Source organism: Pleurodeles waltl, chromosome 3_2, assembly GCF_031143425.1.
Source record: "Pleurodeles waltl isolate 20211129_DDA chromosome 3_2, aPleWal1.hap1.20221129, whole genome shotgun sequence".
Taxonomy (NCBI): Eukaryota; Metazoa; Chordata; class Amphibia; order Caudata; family Salamandridae; genus Pleurodeles; species Pleurodeles waltl.
The window spans coordinates 199476535-199497906 of record NC_090441.1 but is presented as its reverse complement, the minus strand read 5'-3'; the positions used below and the strand labels follow the sequence as shown (position 1 = coordinate 199497906).

At 53.9% G+C, this 21372-nt stretch overlaps 1 protein-coding gene across 1 annotated transcript; it reads left to right on the top strand.

Annotated features, from left to right (window-relative positions):
- The first annotated feature begins 6490 nt into the window (after positions 1-6490).
- Positions 6491-20445, top strand: LOC138286686 (tubulin alpha-1D chain-like). Its single transcript, XM_069227169.1, has 4 exons — positions 6491-6809; positions 14130-14352; positions 16167-16315; positions 19365-20445. The coding sequence occupies exons 1-4, from the start codon at positions 6807-6809 to the stop codon at positions 20346-20348; spliced, it is 1359 nt and encodes a 452-aa protein (XP_069083270.1). The 5' UTR covers positions 6491-6806; the 3' UTR covers positions 20349-20445.
- Positions 20446-21372: the final 927 nt, after the last annotated feature.

Here is a 21372-nt window from a genome sequence, read left to right as displayed (position 1 = left end):
TTGTGGACTTCCCCCATGAACTCGTTCAAGCAAGGAAATCACCTCCCATCCTCCTCTGAGGGAGGAAAAGACTTATGGCAAGACCACCAGATTAGCAGCACCTCGCTCATCTGAAATCTGAAGGGAGTGTGACGAGAGCCGGCGCCTGCCAGGTGCTACTGTGTGTGACTGCAAGTGGCCCGACTCAGGCGATCCAGAACGGGACCGTGCTCCACCGAGGCCGCAGGAGATGGTAAGCTGAGAAATGGGCCTTTGTGTCCCACCATTGGTGCTGCTAATCCCCAGACTCTAAAAACTTGACTGATTTGCGGAGTCCGAGGGAGGAACTCTTGAGTACGGCCTTTTAGTTTACATTCCCTGGATGCCGCCATGAGTGAATGGGGAATAACAGTGAGCCCTTTGCACTAGAGGTGGAGGATAGGGGGTGACCTGACACCTACTATCTCCATGATTGGTGCAGAAACACACTGAGCTATTCTACTGTCTACTGTGCTCTAAACGCCTGGCACTGGCACCATCCTTGGAGCTGTTCTGTAGGTGTGCCGCCTCCGATGTTCTGTCTCCCAAGGGAGGCACTATAGACTTCTCCAGCGGTATAATTATACAATGCTGCTAAAGGAGTGGGACCTGCTGGCTCCTTCACCCCAGCGGCAGGAGGCTGACACACAATAACGCAGGTATCGGAAGGCGAGCTCAAGGAAGACAGGATCCTCCTGCAGGGTAAATGGTCCAATGGGAGAGCCCAATAATCAGCCTCATGATAATGAGAGACCAAGATGTCCCTGCAAGGCTTCAAACTTGTGAGCACGTGAACATCTCTGCCTCAGGTACATTGACCCACTAAGCTGTTCGTCAGGTAAACAATGCCATCAGTTGCTCCAGTATATTTGAAGACTACACGTTACACCATTTGACATGTTGGATATGTTGGGAGTTTGGGGGGTTCAGTGGGGTGCATCAGTAAGATACCGCTGGATCAGTGCTGCACATAGAGATACAGACTTAAGAGGGCCTAGCGCCATATATCGTCACATTAGCGTCGTTTTTTTATGCTAATGTGGCGATAATATGGCAAAAAGGCTGCGCCACATTTACAAAGTGGTGCAATGCACGCATTGTTCCACTTTGTGACCCCTTCTGCCACATTATGCCTGCGCCAGACATAGGGCCTCATTATAACTTTGCAGTATATACCGCCTACCGCCGGATTATGACTACAACCGGATTTCCACCTGAAGGATGGTGGAAATCCAGCTGTGGCCATGCCGGCGGATGGCGGTAAGGTAGCAGTGCTGCCAGCAGCAGCGCCACGCCAGTAGACCGCTGCAGACCGTATCATGACCCATGATATGGCCTGACGGTGTTCTGCTGGTGGACGCTGCTGCTGGCAGCAGCGCCCCGTCCTGTCTCCTACCGGAGGACCCCCTCACGAAAGGTAAGTCGGGTGCTCCAACAGGGGAGGGGGGTGTTGTGTGTGTGTACCCAAGGGTAGGCCGCTCCCCCTGCCGCTGCAGCTCCTCCAGGTTCCTGAGACCGCCCAGCTACCTCGCAGTAAGTACCCCCCACCTCCCAGCCCCTCGCCCTGCCCCGCGCTACTCACCCTCTCTCCTGCTTCTTTTCTTCTTCTCTGTTCTTCCTCCTCGCTCCTCTTCTGTAATCTTCTTCTGTACTCTTCTTTCGCTCCTGCTCCCTGTCTTCTCTCTTCATCTGTGTGCTTCTCAGCCTCTCCTCTGCACCGCGACCCGCATGTGCCTCTTCTTCTCTGTCCCTCTTCTTGGCTCCTTCCTCTGCCGCTCGTCGCCCCTCTTCTTCTTCACCTTCATCTGTATTCTTCTGTCTTCTGCGCTCCTCTTCTTCACCTTCATCTGTACTCTTCTGTGCTCCTCTTCTTCACCTTCATCTGTATTTCTCTGTCTTCTGCGCTCCTCTTCGTCTTTCTCTTCTTCTGTCTTCTGCTCTTCGTCTTCTGTACCTTCTTCTGTGGTCTTCTGTCTTCTGTTCTTCGTCTTCTGTCTTCTGTTCTTCGTCTTCTGTCTTCTGCTCTTCATCTTCTGTCTTCTGCTCTTCTGCTTCTTCATCCTCCGTCTTCTGCTCTTCCCGCGCCTGCCCTCCTCCTCCTGTCATCTCTCTCCCTCACTCGCCTCCCCCTCTGTATCACCCCTATCTACCCCGTTCGCTATCTGCCTCCCTCACTCCTCCTATCTACCACTCTACCTATCTCTCTATCTCACTATCCATCTCCCTCACTCACCACCTCCTCCTTTCTACCTATTTCTCTATCTTTCCCCCCACTCGCCACCCCCTCTGTTACTACCCCTATCTTCCTATCCTTTCACTCTACCTCTCACCCTCACCCACCTCTACAACCCGCCCTCCCCTATCTTCCCAACCTTACTCCTATCTCTCTCCCTAAACTCCTAAACTTCCTAAAACTCACCCCCCACCACCCTTAAACCCCCCTCCCCCAGCTCTTCTCCCTCTACCTGTCCCCCCCTCCCTTCCGCTTTCCCGCCGCCACCTCCTGCACGCCCCCGCCCCCCAGCTCCCATTCACCCCCAGGTGACCCCTCCTCCCTCTTATGGCGGCCGCTGTGCGACCGTGCCGCTGGCGCGCCAGAGGCGCGCCAGATGCAAGCCCGTCTGCGCCCGTCCGCGCCTGGCCCGCACCCAGCGCCACGACCCCTGGTCCTCAGCTCTCCCAAACCCCGCTGCTCCGCTACGACCCCACCACCCTCCACGCCCTCAACCCAGGGCGCTCCAACACCTGCTTCCAAGCTCACCCCAAACGCACCCATGGACCCTTCACCTGCCACTCCTGCAAACGCATCTTCCACCACCCAACTACCACGACCACCAGCCCACGCGCCATCAACCACCTCAAGTGCATCCTGGTCAACGCTCGATCCGTCCACAAGCACGCCGTTGAACTCTGGGACCTCCTGGACTCCAGAGCACCAGACGTCGCCTTCATCACGGAGACCTGGATGAACGCCTCCTCGGCCCCTGACATCGCCACTGCCATCCCCAAAGGCTACAAGATTTCCAGGAAAGACCGCACCAACCAAGTAGGAGGAGGAATCGCCATCGTCTTCAAAGACTCCATCAGCGTCACCACCTCCACCAAAGACACCCCCCTCGCCGCTGAACACCTGCATTTCCAGATTCGCACCGACCCCAGGACCACCCTCAGAGGATCCCTCGTCTACCGTCCCCCCGGACCGCGCCCCCCTTTCAGCGACTACATCGCCGACTTCGTCTCCCCACACACCCTCGCCTCGCCGGACTACATCTTCCTAGGCGACCTCAACTTCCATCTGGAACAGAACAACGACCCCAACACCACCGCCCTGCTCAACAACCTCGCCAACCTCGGCCTCAAGCAACTGGTGAACACCGCCACCCACATCGCCGGACACACGCTTGACCCCATCTTCTCCGCCAGCAAACACGTCTCCTTCAGCCACGCCTCCGCTCTACACTGGACCGACCACAGCTGTGTCCACTTCACATTCCGACGCGAGACCCGCCACCTCCGCACTCAACCCATCCCTCGTCGACAGTGGAACAAAATCCCCGAAGAACAACTCTTCTGCGCACTCACCGTCAACCAACCTACCCTCACCACCGACCCCAACGACGCAGCCCTCAGCCTCTCGAACTGGATCTCCAACTGCGCAGACAACCTTGCTCCCCTCAGACGCACGCATCAACAGGTCATCACCAAAAAACCTCTCTGGTTCTCAGACACCCTTAAGGAATCGAAGAAAACCTGTCGCGCCCTCGAGAAGGCCTGGCGCAAGGACCACACCGCCGACAACATGACCGCCCTCAAAAACGCAACCCGCGAACACCACCACCTGATCCGCGCAGCCAAAAGGAATTTTTTCACCGACAGACTGGACAAAAACAGCCACAACATCAGAGAACTTTTCAGCATCGTTAAAGAGTTCTCCAACCCCAACGCCAACGCCAACGCCGTTACGCCCTCACAAGACCTGTGCAACTCCCTCGCCACCTTCTTCCATCGCAAGATCACCGACCCCCACGACAGCTTCGGACACCAGACTCAACCAAGCATCACCGAACCCACACAACCCCGGCCATCACCCTCAACGCCTGGACCCACATCAACACTGAAGAAACCAAAACCACCATGAACTCTATCCACCCCGGCGCCCCATCGGACCCCTGCCCTCACTTCATCTTCAATAAAGCCGACGACATAATCGCCCGCACCTCCAGGCCATCATCAACTCTTCATTTTCTTCTGCTACCTTCCCCGAAAGCTGGAAACAAGCCGAAGTCAATGCCCTACTAAAGAAACCTAGGGCTGACCCAAGCGACCTGAAAAACTTCCGCCCCATCTCGCTCCTCCCCTTCCCTGCCAAGGTAATAGAGAAGACCGTCAACAAACAGCTTACCAACTTCCTGGAAGACAACAACCTTCTCGACCCTTCACAAAGTCCTCATCCTCGGCAACACCCCGACCACATGGGACGACTCCTGGTGGCCCACGGCCCTTGGCACCGCACCGACCCCCTCAGACCACGCCCGCAACCTCGGCTTCATCTTGGACCCTCTTCTCACCATGACCAAACAAGTCAACGCTGTGTCCTCCGCCTGCTTCCTCACCCTCCGCATGCTCCGCAAGATCTTCCGCTGGATCCCCGCCTACACCAGAAAAACCGTGACCCACGCCCTCGTCACGAGCCGCCTGGACTACGGCAACACCCTCTATGCTGGGACCACCGCTAAACTCCAAAAACGCCTGCAACGTATTCAAAACGCCTCGGCCTGCCTTATCCTCGACGTACCCCGCAACAGCCACATCTCCGCACACCTGAGACACCTGCATTGGCTCCCAGTCAGCAAAAGGATCACCTTCCGACTTCTCACCCACGCACACAAAGCCCTTCACAACAAGGGACCGGAATACCTCAACTGCCGCCTCAGCTTCTACGCCCCCACCCGTCTCCTCCGTTCCTCTGGCCTCGCGCTCGCTGCCGTCCCTCGCATCCGCCGCTCCACGGCGGGTGGGAGGTCCTTCTCCTACCTGGCAGCCAAGACCTGGAACACCCTCCCCACCAGCCTCAGGACCACCCAGGACCACTCCGCATTCCGGAGACTCCTCAAGACCTGGCTTTTCGAGCAGCAGTAACCCCCCCCCCTTCACCCTAGCGCCTTGAGACCCGCACGGGTGAGTAGCGCGCTTTATAAATGTAAATGATTTGATTTGATTTGTGTGGGGGGGGTGTATGTCTGTGCATGCATGAATGACGGTGTGTGTTGCGTGTTGTGTGCATGTATGGATGTGTGAGTGCATGTATGTTGTGTTGTGTGTATGCTTGTGTGCCTGCATGTATGTGTGTGTATGTGTGGATGTGAGTGTGAATGGATTTCTGCATGCGTGCTTGAATGTGAGAATGAGTGTGTGAATGCATGTGTGCATGTGTGAATGAAGGCGCATGAATGAAGGGGGGTCTGGCGAGGGAGGGGATGTGGGGGGGAACCTGGGGAGGGGGCAGAGAAGACACTATCAGTGACAGGGAAGAAATTCTCTGTCACTGATAGTGGCTGCCACCATGGTTTTCGTGGCGGTAAGGAAGAAACGAAAACCATGGCATAGATGGGGTCAAAATTTCTGACGCTGGTTCCCTAACTACCGCCATGGTGCGCAGTATCTTAAAAATGGCGCACATATGGTGGTGGTAGGGGGGGTGCAAAATGTTGGCGCTAATTCTGCAGAGTACATCAATAGCGTCAAACCATTTGGTGCGCAGTATCTTAGATATGGTGCACACATGGGGGCGTTAGGGGGGTGCAGAAAAGTGACCTTAAATTCGTCCCCTCGTACATACGGAAACTGAACCACCACTGCTCATGTCTATGATGACGCCCAGGCTGCAGAAGCGCTTCGAGGCCCAACGAGTTGTAGAAACGTGAGACACAAAGCCGACAACATAGCAACAAGCAGTGTCACATCTTGTGATCCCTCGGATACCTGGGGCCGTTGAAGGGGCCCAGAATACAGCCCCGCGCCCCAGGCACCCCCAGCTTCAATGTCTGCTGCCTGTGCAACGACACAGCGCCTCGAAGCGCGTTTGGCCGGTTCAGCGCTGTCATTAAACAGGGCAATTTCCAAAGGGGGTTCCTGCTTTGCCCTTTCTGATGGCACCTCTGAGGTCTAGGGGTGTGGGGTGAGGAATCGGGGTCCGCATCTGCCGTAGGAGGCTTTCAGGGGTTCGGGCCCCTTCTTCCCCCCACCGTTTAAGGTTAACATAGATTTATACCATGTTATAGTCGGGTGATGGAGCCACTCACAGTCATCTACAGCAGGTGCATCGAGGTGTGTTGCCAGGGATCGTGCCCACGAGCCCTATAGCGCCTCGAAACCCCCGAATGTCAAATCCGCAATGAATGAGACTTGTCCTGTATTTAATAATGTAAATTGGATGTGATCACGGCGCGCCCTCTGACTGCCCGTGGCGGGAGTGTTGGGGTGACCGTCTGTTGTTGGGGGGGGGAGGGGTGTTTGGGGTTTCCTTGGCCCAGGGGCGCCGCCATGCTTCCCTCCTCCCTCCCTCGGCCCATCCCTCCCCATCCTCCTTTGTTAGACTCCCTCGCGTCTCCATGGCGACAGCCGCGGGGAGTCCCCCGTATCCACTGACCCCCGTATCCAACAACAGAGGCACGTGACCTCTGAGCGCTATAAAACGGGGAGCGGCCAGAGAGCCCTCAGATCACCGCCAGCCCTCGCCGAGCCCTTACCCATCGGACCGAAGGCTTCACCGGGGACCAGGAGACAAGATGGTGAGTACTGGGGTACGGACCCCACCTCTGTGCACCCCTCATTACCTGGGAGAACGCCCCACCCCCCACTGCCGAGGCACCTCTGTTCACCGACCCTTACTCCTAGGACACAGGACTCATCGGGGACCAGGAGACGAGACGGAGGGTACGGACCCCACCTCTGTGCACCCCTCATTACCTGGGAGAACCCCGCCCACTGCCCATGCGCCTCTGAGATGGGGGGTACGGACCCCACCTCTGTGCACCCCTCATTACCTGGGAGAACCCCACCCAATGCCCATGCGCCTCTGAGATGGGGGGTACGGACCCCACCTCAGTGCACCCCTCATTACCTGGGAGAACGCCCCACCCCCCACTGCCGAGGCACCTCTGTTCACCGACCCTTACTCCTAGGACACAGGACTCATCGGGGACCAGGAGACGAGATGGTGAGTACTGGGGTACGGACCCCACCTCTGTGCACCCCTCATTACCTGGGAGAACGCCCCACCCCCCACTGCCCAGGCACCTCTGTACACCGACCCTTACCCCTAGGACACAGGACTCATCGTGGACCAGGAGACGAGATGGGGGGTACGGACCCCACCTCTGTGCACCCCTCATTACCTGAGAGAACCCCACCCAATGCCCATGCGCCTCTGAGATGGGGGGTACGGACCCCACCTCTGTGCACCCCTCATTACCTGGGAGAACCCCACCCAATGCCCATGCGCCTCTGAGATGGGGGGTACGGACCCCACCTCTGTGCACCCCTCATTACCTGGGAGAACGCCCCACCCCCCACTGCCGAGGCACCTCTGTTCACCGACCCTTACTCCTAGGACACAGGACTCATCGGGGACCAGGAGACGAGACGGGGGGTACGGACCCCACCTCTGTGCACCCCTCATTACCTGAGAGAACCCCACCCAATGCCCATGCGCCTCTGAGATGGGGGGTACGGACCCCACCTCTGTGCACCCCTCATTACCTGGAAGAACCCCACCCAATGCCCATGCGCCTCTGAGATGGGGGGTACGGACCCCACCTCAGTGCACCCCTCATTACCTGGGAGAACGCCCCACCCCCCACTGCCGAGGCACCTCTGTTCACCGACCCTTACTCCTAGGACACAGGACTCATCGGGGACCAGGAGACGAGACGGGGGGTACGGACCCCACCTCTGTGCACCCCTCATTACCTGAGAGAACCCCACCCAATGCCCATGCGCCTCTGAGATGGGGGGTACGGACCCCACCTCTGTGCACCCCTCATTACCTGGGAGAACCCCACCCAATGCCCATGCGCCTCTGAGATGGGGGGTACGGACCCCACCTCAGTGCACCCCTCATTACCTGGGAGAACCCCCCCCACTGCCCATGCGCCTCTGAGATGGGGGATACGGACCCCACCTCTGTCCAGCCCTCATTACCTGGGAGAACGCCCCACCCCCCACTGCCCATGCGCCTCTGAGATGGGGGGTACCGGCCCCACCTCTGTCCAGCCCTCATTACCTGGGAGAACGCCCCACCCCCCACTGCCCAGGCACCTCTGTTCACCGACCCTTACTCCTAGGACACAGGACTCATCGGGGACCAGGAGACGAGACGGGGGGTACGGACCCCACCTCTGTGCACCCCTCATTACCTGGGAGAACCCCACCCCCCATGCGCCTCTGAGATGGGGAGTACGGACCCCACCTCTGTGCACCCCTCATTACCTGGGAGAACGCCCCACCCCCCACTGCCGAGGCACCTCTGTTCACCGACCCTTACTCCTAGGACACAGGACTCATCGGGGACCAGGAGACGAGACGGGGGGTACGGACCCCACCTCTGTGCACCCCTCATTACCTGAGAGAACCCCACCCAATGCCCATGCGCCTCTGAGATGGGGGGTACGGACCCCACCTCTGTGCACCCCTCATTACCTGGGAGAACCCCACCCAATGCCCATGCGCCTCTGAGATGGGGGGTACGGACCCCACCTCAGTGCACCCCTCATTACCTGGGAGAACCCCCCCCACTGCCCATGCGCCTCTGAGATGGGGGATACGGACCCCACCTCTGTCCAGCCCTCATTACCTGGGAGAACGCCCCACCCCCCACTGCCCATGCGCCTCTGAGATGGGGGGTACCGGCCCCACCTCTGTCCAGCCCTCATTACCTGGGAGAACGCCCCACCCCCCACTGCCCAGGCACCTCTGTTCACCGACCCTTACTCCTAGGACACAGGACTCATCGGGGACCAGGAGACGAGACGGGGGGTACGGACCCCACCTCTGTGCACCCCTCATTACCTGGGAGAACCCCACCCCCCATGCGCCTCTGAGATGGGGAGTACTGGGGGTACGGACCCCCTCTGTACCTGGCAGCCACCCCACACCGCCCATGCACCTCTGTTCACCGACCCCCTACCCCTAGGACACAGGACTCACCGGGGACCAAGAGATGAGATGGTGAATACTGGGGTACAGACCCCACCTCTGTGCACCCCTCATTACCTGGGAGAACCCCACCCAATGCCCATGCGCCTCTGAGATGGGGGGTACGGACCCCACCTCTGTGCACCCCTCATTACCTGGGAGAACCCCACCCCCCATGCGCCTCTGAGATGGGGAGTACTGGGGGTACGGACCCCCTCTGTAACTGGCAGCCACCCCACACCGCCCTTGCACCTCTGTACACCGACCCCCTACCCCTAGGACACAGGACTCACCGGGGACCAGGAGACGAGACGGTGAGTACTGCCCTCTGACTCCCAGCACCCCTCTATACCGGGCGGCATTCCATTGCACCTCTCCATATGACCCCTTACCGAATGACAGGGGCCTTCATGGGGGTGGGCGAGCGGGCGCCCCTGTACAGCAGTGCTAAACTGTGCCGGGACCGAAAGTTGTGCCCTGAAGCCCGCGATCGGCGCTATCGAAGGTCAGGCAGGGGGGTAGAGTACCGAGGCTGGCAATCTTGGTGCCCCCTCAGGCCTCTTTCCTTCAGCAGCAGGCACCCCCGCCTCTATCTCACCCCGCCAGGTAATTAATAACCCCTGCTTTCTCCTTTCTCGGGGTGACGTTAAAATTAAGCGCCCCCCCTGAAAACATGTCAGCAGACGCCCATGTCTGTACTAACGCCCTAAGTCCCGTGTGCACGCCTCTGCGTTGCATGGAGGTCCCGCATACTTCACGTTCACGCTTGGGCAGCGCATGGAGGGGCCTCTTCGTAGGGTTGGAAGGGGTGGGCACTGGTTCATGAGTTTAGAGAGCGCTGTTCAGGTGTGGGGGTGCTGTGGAGGTGCCCACAGCGGGTGCCACCGTTTCATGAGTCGTTCGGATATGGAGGTGCTGTGGCGGGTGCACAGAGTGGGATGCCACTGTTTCCTGACTTGTTTTGATATGGGGGTGCTGTGGACGTGCACACCGTGGGGTGCCACTGTTTCATAAGTCGTTCGGATATGGAGGTGCTCTGTGCTGTGGCGGATGCAGAGTGGGATGCCACAGTTTCATGAGTTTTTCTGTTGTGGAGGTGCTGTGGTGGGTGCACAGAGTGGGGTGCCTCTGATTCTTGAGTTGTTCAGGTGTGTGCGGTGCTGTGGAGGTGGTACAAAGTGGGGTGCCGCTGATTCTTGAGTTGTTCAGATGTAGGGGTGCTGTGGAGGTGCACACAGCGGGATGCTATAGTTTCATGAGTTGTTCAGATGTGGGGGTGCTGTGGAGGTGCACACAGCAGGATGCTATAGTTTCATGAGTTGTTCAGATGTGGAGGTGCTGTGGCAGGTGCACAGAGTGGGCTGCCACTGTTTCATAACTTGTTCTGATGTGGGGGTGCTGTGGAGATGCACACAGTGGGGTGCCCCCGGTTTTTGAGTTGTTCAGATGTAGGGGTGCTATGGAGGTGCACAGATTAGGGTGCCAGTGATTCTCAAGCTGGTCAGGTGTGTGTGTGTGTGTGTGTGGGTGGTGTTGTGGAGGTGATAAAGTTTGGGTGTGTACAGTGCTGTGGAGGTGGCACAGAATAGGGTCAACTAATTCTTGTGGTGTTCAGGTGTGTGTGGTGCTATGGATGTGGTACAGAGTGGGATGCCTTTGATTCTTGAGTTATTCAGGTGCATGCAGTGATGTGGAGGTGGTACAGAGTGGGGTGCCTCTGATTCTTGAGTTGTTCAGGTGGGTGCAGTGGTGTGGAGGTGGTATAGAGTGGGGTGCCGCTGATTCTTGAGTTCAGGTGTGTGAGGTACTGTGGAGGAGGCACAGAATAGGGTGGCTCTGATTCTTGAGTTGTTCTGGTGTGTGGTGCTGTGGAAGTGGTACAGAGTGGGGTGCCGCTGATTCTAGAGTTCTGGTGTGTGCATGTGGTACTGTGGAGGTGGCACTATGGGTTGCCACCGTTTCTTGAGTTGTTCTGATGTGGGGATGCTGTGGAGGTACACAGAGTGGGTGTCACTGATTCTGGACTTGTTCAGGTGTGTGTGGGGCTGTGGCGGTGGTACAGGGTGGAGTGTCACTGATTCTTGAGTTGTTCAGGTATGTGTTTGGTGCTATGGATGTGGTACAGAGTGGGGTGCCTCTGATTTTTCAATTCTGTACACTGATTCTGGAGTTCAGATGTGTAGAGGTGGTACAGAGTGGGGTGCCATGATTCTCAAGTTGTTCAGGTGTATGTGGTGCATTTGAGGTGGCAGACAGCGGAGTGCGACCGTTTCTTGAATTGTTCATATGTGGGGTTGCCATGGAGGTGCACAGAGCAGGTGCCACTGATTTTTGACTTGTTCAGGTGTGTGTGGTGCTGTGGAGGTGGTACAGGGTGGAGTGTCACTGATTCTTGAGTTGTTCAGGTGTGTGTCGAGGTGTGGAGGTGGCACAAAGTGGAGGGTCACTGATTCTTGAGTTGTTCAGGTGTGTGTCGAGGTGTGGAGGTGGCACAAAGTGGAGGGTCACTGATTCTTGAGTTGTTCAGGTGTGTGCTGTGGCGTGGAGGTGGTATGGGGTAGAGTGCCACTGATTCTTGAGTTGTTCAGGTGTGTGTGGTGGAATGGAGGTGGTACTGAATGGGGTGCCTCTGATTCTTGAGTTGTTCAGGTGTGTGTGGTGTTGTGGAGGTGGTACAGAGTGGGGTACCTCTGATTCTTGATTTGTTCAGGTGTGTGGTGCCTTGGAGGTGGCACAGAGTGGGGTGCCTCTGATTCTTGAGTTGTTCAGGGGTGTGTGGTGTTGTGGAGGTTTTACAGAATAGGGTGCCTCTGATTCGTGAGTTGTTCGGGTGTGTGCGGTGCTGTGGAGGTGCCACTGATTCTTGAGTTGTTAAGTTGTGTGTGTGGTTGTGGAGTTTGTACAGAGTGGGGTGCCACTGATTCTTGAGTTGTTAAGTTGTGTGTGTGGTTGTGGAGGTTGTACAGAGTGGGGTGCCGCTGATTCTAGAGTTCTGGTGTGTGTATGTGGTACTGTGGAGGTGGCACTATGGGTTGCCACCGTTTCTTGAGTTGTTCTGATGTGGGGATGCTGTGGATGTACACAGAGTGGGTGTCACTGATTCTGGACTTGTTCAGGTGTGTGTGGGGCTGTGGCGGTGGTACAGGGTGGAGTGTCACTGATTCTTGAGTTGTTCAGGTATGTGTGTGGTGCTATGGATGTGGTACAGAGTGGGGTGCCTCTGATTTTTCAATTCTGTACACTGATTCTGGAGTTCAGATGTGTAGAGGTGGTACAGAGTGGGGTGCCATGATTCTCGAGTTGTTCAGGTGTATGTGGTGTGTGTGTGGTGCAGTTGATGTGGCACACATTAGGGTACCATCTTTTCTTGAGTTGTTCAGGGGTGTGTGGTGTTGTGGAGGTTTTACAGAACGGGTGTCACTGATTCTTGACTTGTTCAGGTGTGTGTGGTGCTGTGGAGGTGGTACAGGGTGGAGTGTCACTGTTTCTTGAGTTGTTCAGGTGTGTGTGGTGCCTTGGAGATGGCACAGAGTGGAGTGTCACTGATTCTTGAGTTGTTCAGGTATGTGTGTGGTGCTATGGATGTGGTACAGAGTGGGGCGCCTCTGATTGTTCAGTCTTGTACACTAATTCTGTAGTTCAGATGTGTAGAGGTGGTACAGAGTGGGGTGCCATGATTCTCAAGTTGTTCAGGTGTATGTGGTGCATTTGAGGTGGCAGACAGCGGGGTGCGACCGTTTCTTGAATTGTTCATATGTGGGGTTGCCATGGAGGTGCACAGAGCAGGTGCCACTGATTTTTGACTTGTTCAGGTGTGTGTGGTGTTGTGGAGGTGGTACAGGGTGGAGTGTCACTGATTCTTGAGTTGTTCAGGTGTGTGTCGAGGTGTGGAGGTGGCACAAAGTGGAGGGTCACTGATTCTTGAGTTGTTCAGGTGTGTGTCGATGTGTGGAGGTGGCAAAAGTGGAGGGTCACTGATTCTTGAGTTGTTCAGGTGTGTGCTGTGGCGTGGAGGTGGTACGGGGTAGAGTGCCACTGATTCTTGAGTTGTTCAGGTGTGTGTGGTGGAATGGAGGTGGTACTGAATGGGGTGCCTCTGATTCTTGAGTTGTTCAGGTGTGTGTGGTGTTGTGGAGGTGGTACAGAGTGGGGTACCTCTGATTCTTGAATTGTTCAGGTGTGTGGTGCCTTGGAGGTGGCACAGAGTGGGGTGCCTCTGATTCTTGAGTTGTTCAGGGGTGTGTGGTGTTGTGGAGGTTTTACAGAATAGGGTGCCTCTGATTCTTGAGTTGTTCGGGTGTGTGCGGTGCTGTGGAGGTGCCACTGATTCTTGAGTTGTTAAGTTGTGTGTGTGGTTGTGGAGGTTGTACAGAGTGGGGTGCCACTGATTCTTGAGTTGTTCAGATGTGTGTATGGTGCTATTGTGTGGCACAGAGTGGAGTGTTGCCGATTCTTGAAAGCTGTGTAGGTGGTACAGAGTGGGGTGTCGTGATTCTTCAGTTGTTCATCTCTTTGCAGTGTTATCGAGGTAGCACAGCAGTACTAGGGTTGAAGTAAGGGGCAGAATAGCCTCACCTAGGGTTACAGAGATGGGCACCGCTGTACCAGGGAGGAGATGAGCGGCACAGCAGCCCCACCTGGGGGTGCAGGTGAGGGGCAGTGTAGCTATACCAGGGGATAGGTGGAAACATTTGTAGCATGAGGTGTGACAATGAGGGGGGCAGCAGCCACACATGCATGGTGGTGGGACAAAGCAGGTCACAGCTTTACCCAAGAGAGGCAGAAGGCAGCCAGTGGTGACCATAAGCTGGCAGTAGGCACACACAGGTAGAGGGCAACATTCCTAGATTACAGATCAGGGTGTGTTCCCCCACGAGCTTTCAATTTTCTACCATGGCCTCTTTATTTCTCCACAGCGTGAGTGTATTTCAGTCCATGTCGGCCAGGCCGGAGTCCAGATTGGCAATGCCTGCTGGGAGCTGTACTGCCTGGAGCATGGCATCCAGCCGGATGGACAGATGCCCAGCGACAAGACCATCGGTGGCGGCGACGACTCCTTCAACACCTTCTTCAGTGAAACGGGGGCCGGGAAGCATGTGCCACGGGCAGTCTTTGTGGACCTGGAGCCCACGGTGATCGGTGAGTACAGGGTGTGTCACTGGCCACCTCACTGTGCCAATGGGCTGGGTATGGAGCCAACAGTGATAGGTGAGTCACAGGGTGTCATTGGTCACCTCACTGTGCCCATGGGCCGGGTATGGAGCCAATGGTGATCGGTGAGTCGCGGGGTGTCATTGGTCACCTCACTGTGCCCATGGGTGAGCTATGGAGCCCATGGTGATGGTGAGTCACGGGGTGTCAGTGGTCACCTCACTGTGCCCGTGGGCTGGATATGATCAGCATCTCCAGGACTCTTTCCCTGATTTCCATCCTATGTCAGATGCCTGTGGGTAGGGCATGGCTTCTCCTGGCACCCTGCTCATGTTTCCATGTCAGAACTGACCATGGCTTCTCATGGTCTGAATCCCATGCTCAGGAGTCTATGGAGGACGTGACATCTTCTGATGTACACGCAGCCTGAATATGTGGACTGGCCATGCATTCTGCTGGTCCTCACCATTTGCTCATGGGTTGGTGCAGAATGTCTTCATCTGGCACCCTCCTCATGTCTGAACTGACCATGGTTTCTCATGGTTTGAACTCCCTTCACAGAGGTCTGTGGTGGACATATCCTCTCCAGATATACAACCTGCAAAGGTTTATGTAATGGCAATGCTTTCTCCGGGTCCCCAACACCTGCTCATGTGTCGGCGCAGAATATGGATTCTCAGGGTCTGAACCCCATGCTCAGAGGTCTGTAGTAAACATGTCTTCTCCTGATGCACACCCAGCTTAGGTCTTTATATTGATAATGTATTTTCCTGGTTCCCCACTACCTGTTCAGGTGTCTGTGCAGAATATGGCTTCTCCTGGCAGCCAGCTCATGTCAGAACTGGCCATGGCGTCTCATGGTCTGAACCCCCTTCTCAGAGGTCTGTGGGGGACATACCTTCTGCTGATGTACACCTTAATGAGGTTTGTGTAATAACAATGTTTTCTCCTGGTCCCCAACGCCTGCTCATGGGTCTGTGCAGAATATGGCTTCTCCTGGCATTCTTCTCATATCTGAACTGACCATGGGTTCTCATGGTCAGAACCTCCTGCTCAGAGGTCTGCAGAGGACATGTCTTCTCCTGATGTTCACCCTGCTGAGGTCTGTGCTTTCTCCTGGTCCCGATGACTTAGCATTGAGTAGTCCCCATCCTCTGTTCAAAGGCAGATGAATCTCATTGGTAGAAGGTCAGTATCTGGGTATATGCAAGAGCTCTTTGTGGCTCTGCAGACCCTACCAAACATTATCAAGGTATTTTCCACTTTTTAGGGCTTACATTGGCGAGGATTACATCTTTGTCACTGCATGCCGGTAAAGGGCCATTCATGTTTTTGGCCACCATACCAGAGGTTGTCACACAAGCAGTGCATTCCCACGAGTGTTAGCTTGCGACACTTGCATTCCCAATGCCAGCCCAACTACTTGCTTATGCCATCATCTGAGTAAGATGAGAGCTGCTTTCCAACCAACCATCCTGATCCCTTGCACTGTCCAATGCTTGAATTGCTGCATCACAGTGCTTGTCTGCCTAATCACTCTGACTGAGAATCCTTCCTCCCAAATTTGTTCTCTCAGAATCCACAAAAAATACCTGATACTTGCGTTTCTTCTCCATCGCTGCTCCCTTGACAGTTGTGGTGTTGCAGCCTATGGGTCTCTGGTCCCTGCTCCTGGGTTATGTTCCGATACCTGTTGTCACTGGTTTACAATTGTTGTACTCTGTGTATCCTATAGTCAGCTGTAGAGACTTCTTACCTCGAGGTGTACTCAACTCCAATAAAACTGAACATTATTTTTGCAGATGAGGTCCGGACGGGCACGTACCGCCAGCTCTTCCACCCTGAGCAGCTCATCACTGGCAAGGAAGATGCAGCCAACAACTACGCCCGTGGGCACTACACCATCGGCAAGGAGATCATCGACCTGGTGCTGGACCGGACTCGGAAACTGGTAAGTACTCTTTTTATCACATTTGTTTGTATCGAAGAGGTCAGACTGACCAGTGATGCATCTCCTGACACCCACTGAAGATATCAGACTCTTGAGAGGAGGACTTGGAAGTGCTTAAATTGATCCGGTGGTCTCCGGTGCTCAGCATCGCCACTCACTTGTCAACACCGGCACTTATGACAGCTGCCACATGGTGGCACTGTTTGTGCAATTTAAAGATAAGAACAATACTTGTTTATGAAATAATTGTACATTGAAAGCAGCTAATACCTGCTGACCTGCCATTCTAATAGCTTTGGGGGGGCTTCAAACTGTGTTGCCAGACTTGTAGGTGTGTGACGGGTAGTATAGTATATAGTGTAGTATATCGTTGGCAATGCTGGCATGGGCAATGAGTGGTTGTCACGTGGGCTCTCATTATCCTAAATGAGACTACTGGATTTCTAGGCAGCAGGATCGATAACGGTGTGGGGGACTGAGTCTGACCCACGTGTAAGGAACTCTGTCACCCTAAATCCGGTTGTTGCTCCGGCTAACTAGCAGTGCCTCATTTCTCCCACTGGGAAGAAATGATTGGGCAGCCGAGCGCATGACATCTTTGGAACTTCTCAGGGAAGTCGTGGTCACTCAGATCCAAACCAACTCTCTCATTCACAATATGGTCTCATATACAAAGACAGTATAAGTTTTATATAATGTTTTAATAAAACGACTGTATTTTAGATATTAAGGCGTGAGCCACAATAACCAGAACAATACAACATAGTAGGATGGATATAGTAACCAGGAGAGTAAAACATAGAAATAAAGCTATCATAATTCCTAACCGTTTCTACTCTCCCTCTGCTTGTTCTATTTAGAGCACAGCATGTTAAGCTTTCAGCTTGCCTTTCTGTATCACTAGGGAGATGGATACACTCATACCTGAGCAAAGGCCTGTGATCTTGGTTCAGCATCTGCAACGAGGCAGTCAGCGTCAAGTTGTGGTTCCCTGGTCGGAATCTCCCTCTTACGTGTACTGGGACAAGGAAGTGATTTTATAACTAACATGTCAGCGAGATCACAAAATGTCCCTACGCAGGAATGCAGAGTCTAAACTCTTACCACCTCTATGGGCAATGTACCAGACTGTATCCTTGACTGAAGCACAGAGTAAACATGTTATGGAGAACTCTAGTGCAGAGTAGGCAAAACAGTGTGATATGAATAAAAAACAACACCGTAGAACTGGCTAGTTGAAAAATAACAGTACGAAGCCTAATAAAAAGCATGTAGAGCAAAGTGCACAGAGGCTCTAAGCTATTAGCAAATTAATAAAATATATTCAGGGCAAAATGCACAAAGGCCTAAAGCCTGAAGCTAAAGCGCAATGAATACGTAAAACTAACCACACTACATGGTGAAAGCTGCGGTGGCTTCCTGAGGAGGGCCCTGGCACTTATTTTGTTTACAAGTTAAGCACTGGGACCTGGGACTCACAGACCTGCCAGATCCATGGCCCTGGGTAGGGTGAGATGAGAAGTGCACCCCAGGAGTGGGCTGGGCAAACACAACTTGTGCTTGTGAATGGTCAGCAGGGCAGTGACTCGTCTGACCCGTGACTGACCCTGCCACAGCATCATTGAGGCACCAGGTTTCAGTGATGACCAGGCCACCTCTGGAGAAATGTTCTTGAAGACATTTGGAGGCAGATTTAAGAGCCCCTAGCACCTCCTATCACCACGTTAGCATCATTTGTTAGGCTAATCTATCTTTGGTCCTATCTTTGTTAAACGCCACCGCCCCACAGCAGAGGCGGTCGGAATACCGAACTGCAGCTCTAGCTTTTAGCTGCTAGAAGTCCCTACTGCAGGGGCAATCACTGGCTGCTATTGTGTTTGTAATAAAAATCCAGCAGATATTTGAGGCATTCAATGGACTTCAGGGGTCCTTAGTTTATAGGGCACCTGGATGTGAATATGGTGTAATGTTGCCAGAGTTGGGCAGCATCACGTGGTCCTTTCTACAAGTACATTCTGCCATGTGTCCCATGAGGGCAGTGACTGGTGCCAATGACATGCTCAAAGTTTGGACATTCAAAGTCTTTCTCCAGAATCCTGCTGGATGCTTTTAAAATTCAGTGTTGTGACCAGTGTGTTACCTACTGCAGCGTTCTTTAGGATCTCTTGGCCTCTTGGGTGGCACCTGAGAAAACTAGTCCAGTCCCCTGATGGGTAACTAGATTTTCCTCCATTTGTAAACATCAGGTCTATAATGACAGAGTTGAGTGCTCAACCGTTGAAGCAGAACTAGATTTTCTGCACTTCTGTACCTTGCACTGTTCTTACACATTCCCTCCTCCCACACATAAAAGCCATATATTGGTGGGCAGCTGACTTTGGGATGACAGTACTGGGGTTAACACCTCAGGCAAAACCAATCAACTTCCTTAAACCTCAAGATCCACTCTGCACTTGGACAGCAAGATCCTGGATGCTTTCCTTTCCTCAGCGCCCGTTGATGCTACATGAAACTGCTCAGGAACACTTTCTGCAGCCTGTGTTTTTCACTCTTCCTGCTCGCCAGGTTTCTTCATTCACCTATTTTTTAAATATTATCTCACTTGTCTTGCTTGGTTTAATAGTCTCACTCAGTAATATCCTTTAGTCCTAATCTCTCCCTTGGCAATTCTTTCCCTTTCAAAATAGAGTCATCCTTATCCCTTGTCCTTGTGTATTACCTGCTAAACCTTGTTGATGCTCTGTCAGGCTCAGCCTTGTGTTATCAAATAACTCCTAACTAATGTGTATATCTGCAGCCATGCCTGCCACTGAGATGGCCTTCAGCTTCTTAGGTATCAAACACTGTAAACATCACAAGGCTCCAGTTGCACCAACCTGCTCCTTCTGGGGGAGGGGGGTTGGCTTCTATTGGGTTCAGACTCTACGAGAACCATTCTGGTCTTGCTGGTCTCTAAAGATCAGAAGCCCTGCTGCAATAAGTGTTTGTAACTTTATAAATAGAATTATTTTGCCATCATACTAACGTCACCCTCTACTCATTCCCACAGGCTGACCAGTGCACAGGTCTCCAAGGTTTCCTCATCTTCCACAGCTTCGGTGGTGGCACCGGCTCTGGTTTCACCTCCCTGCTGATGGAACGTCTGTCTGTTGACTACGGCAAGAAGTCCAAGCTGGAGTTCGCCATTTACCCAGCTCCACAGATCTCCACCGCTGTGGTTGAGCCCTACAATGCCATCCTGACCACTCACACCACCCTGGAGCATTCGGACTGCGCCTTCATGGTGGACAACGAGGCCATCTATGACATCTGCAGAAGGAACCTGGACATTGAGCGTCCGACCTACACCAACCTCAACCGCTTGATCGGGCAGATTGTGTCCTCCATCACAGCCTCTCTCCGGTTCGATGGTGCCCTCAATGTTGACCTCACAGAGTTCCAGACCAACTTGGTGCCCTATCCGCGTATTCACTTTCCCCTGGCTACCTATGCCCCTGTGATCTCTGCAGAGAAAGCCTACCACGAGCAGCTTTCAGTCTCCGAGATCACCAATGCTTGCTTTGAGCCCGCAAACCAGCTGGTGAAATGTGACCCGCGCCACGGTAAGTACATGGCTTGCTGCCTGCTATACCGTGGCGATGTGGTGCCCAAAGATGTCAACGCTGCCATCGCCACCATCAAGACCAAACGTACCATCCAGTTTGTGGACTGGTGCCCAACTGGTTTCAAAGTTGGTATTAACTACCAGCCTCCCACTGTGGTGCCCGGTGGGGATCTGGCCAAGGTGCAGCGTGCAGTGTGCATGTTAAGCAACACCACCGCCATCGCTGAGGCATGGGCTCGCTTGGACCACAAGTTTGACCTGATGTATGCGAAGCGGGCCTTTGTCCACTGGTATGTGGGTGAGGGGATGGAGGAAGGAGAGTTCTCCGAGGCCCGGGAGGACATGGCCGCCCTGGAGAAGGATTATGAAGAGGTGGGAACCGACAGCGTGGAAGGAGAGGGAGAGGAAGAGGAGGGTGAGGAGTATTAAGCTAACATGGACTGTTCTTACAGATACATTTGCACTGAACTGAAATGTTTTTTTTTAACTTATAGAGCTATTTTGGTGAATAAAATAACTCATTAAAGTCTTTGAGTCAAGTGATCTCATTACAAATCTTGTTTGTTTGGTTCCAGTGAGAACTGAAATCATGAGTGACTATTTAAAATGATTTAATATGGTTTTGCAGATTACATGTGAGGTTCAACTTTTTAACCATGATGGTCCCCAAATAAAATGCTGCAGAGTAGAGGTGTAATGCTGTGTAGATACAATAAATATGAAAAATCTTTTTCAACACAGACATGTTGGAAGCGAGAGGCCGTAACAGGCTAAAGTAAGTCACCCAAGAGCCTCTTCTAGGATGTATCCCTCAGAGTGCCACCAAGGAGCATGAACCTCCGCTTCACGCTCTCCTGGGTGCAATACCCGGCACCCCCAGCACCTAAACACAGTGGTGTCTCCAGTGGATATTGCTCCGAGACCCCCATCCTGGAGTTGGTGCACCTCAGTATTATGAAAAGAGGGGCCTCTGGAGAGTTAGGTGCTATATGGGACACTGGGCAGCAGATGTCCTAATAGGTGACACTACCATGCACAATATACACTATACGTCCATTAACAATCAATAACCTGCGGCCATCACCATGCATCCATCGCCATGCATCCGTCGCCATGCATCCGTCGCCATGCATCCGTCGCCATGCATCCGTCGCCATGCATCCGTCGCCATGCATCCGTCGCCATGCATCCGTCGCCATGCATCCATCGCCATGCATCCATCATCATGCATCCTCTGGACACCAATGTCTGCTAGGCATAAAACAGACAATAACAAGGCGTCCACACAGAGCAGGCTGTCCTGGCCTATACCACTTCCACAGGTTCCTTTCCAACCCCCAATCTAGCTCTTGAAGTAAGAAACAGCTGAATAGGAAGTGAGGTCATTGGTGTAGCTAGGTCGCCATGGGCCCTGGTGCAAGCAAAGCATCTAGGCCACCTCACTAGATCCTTC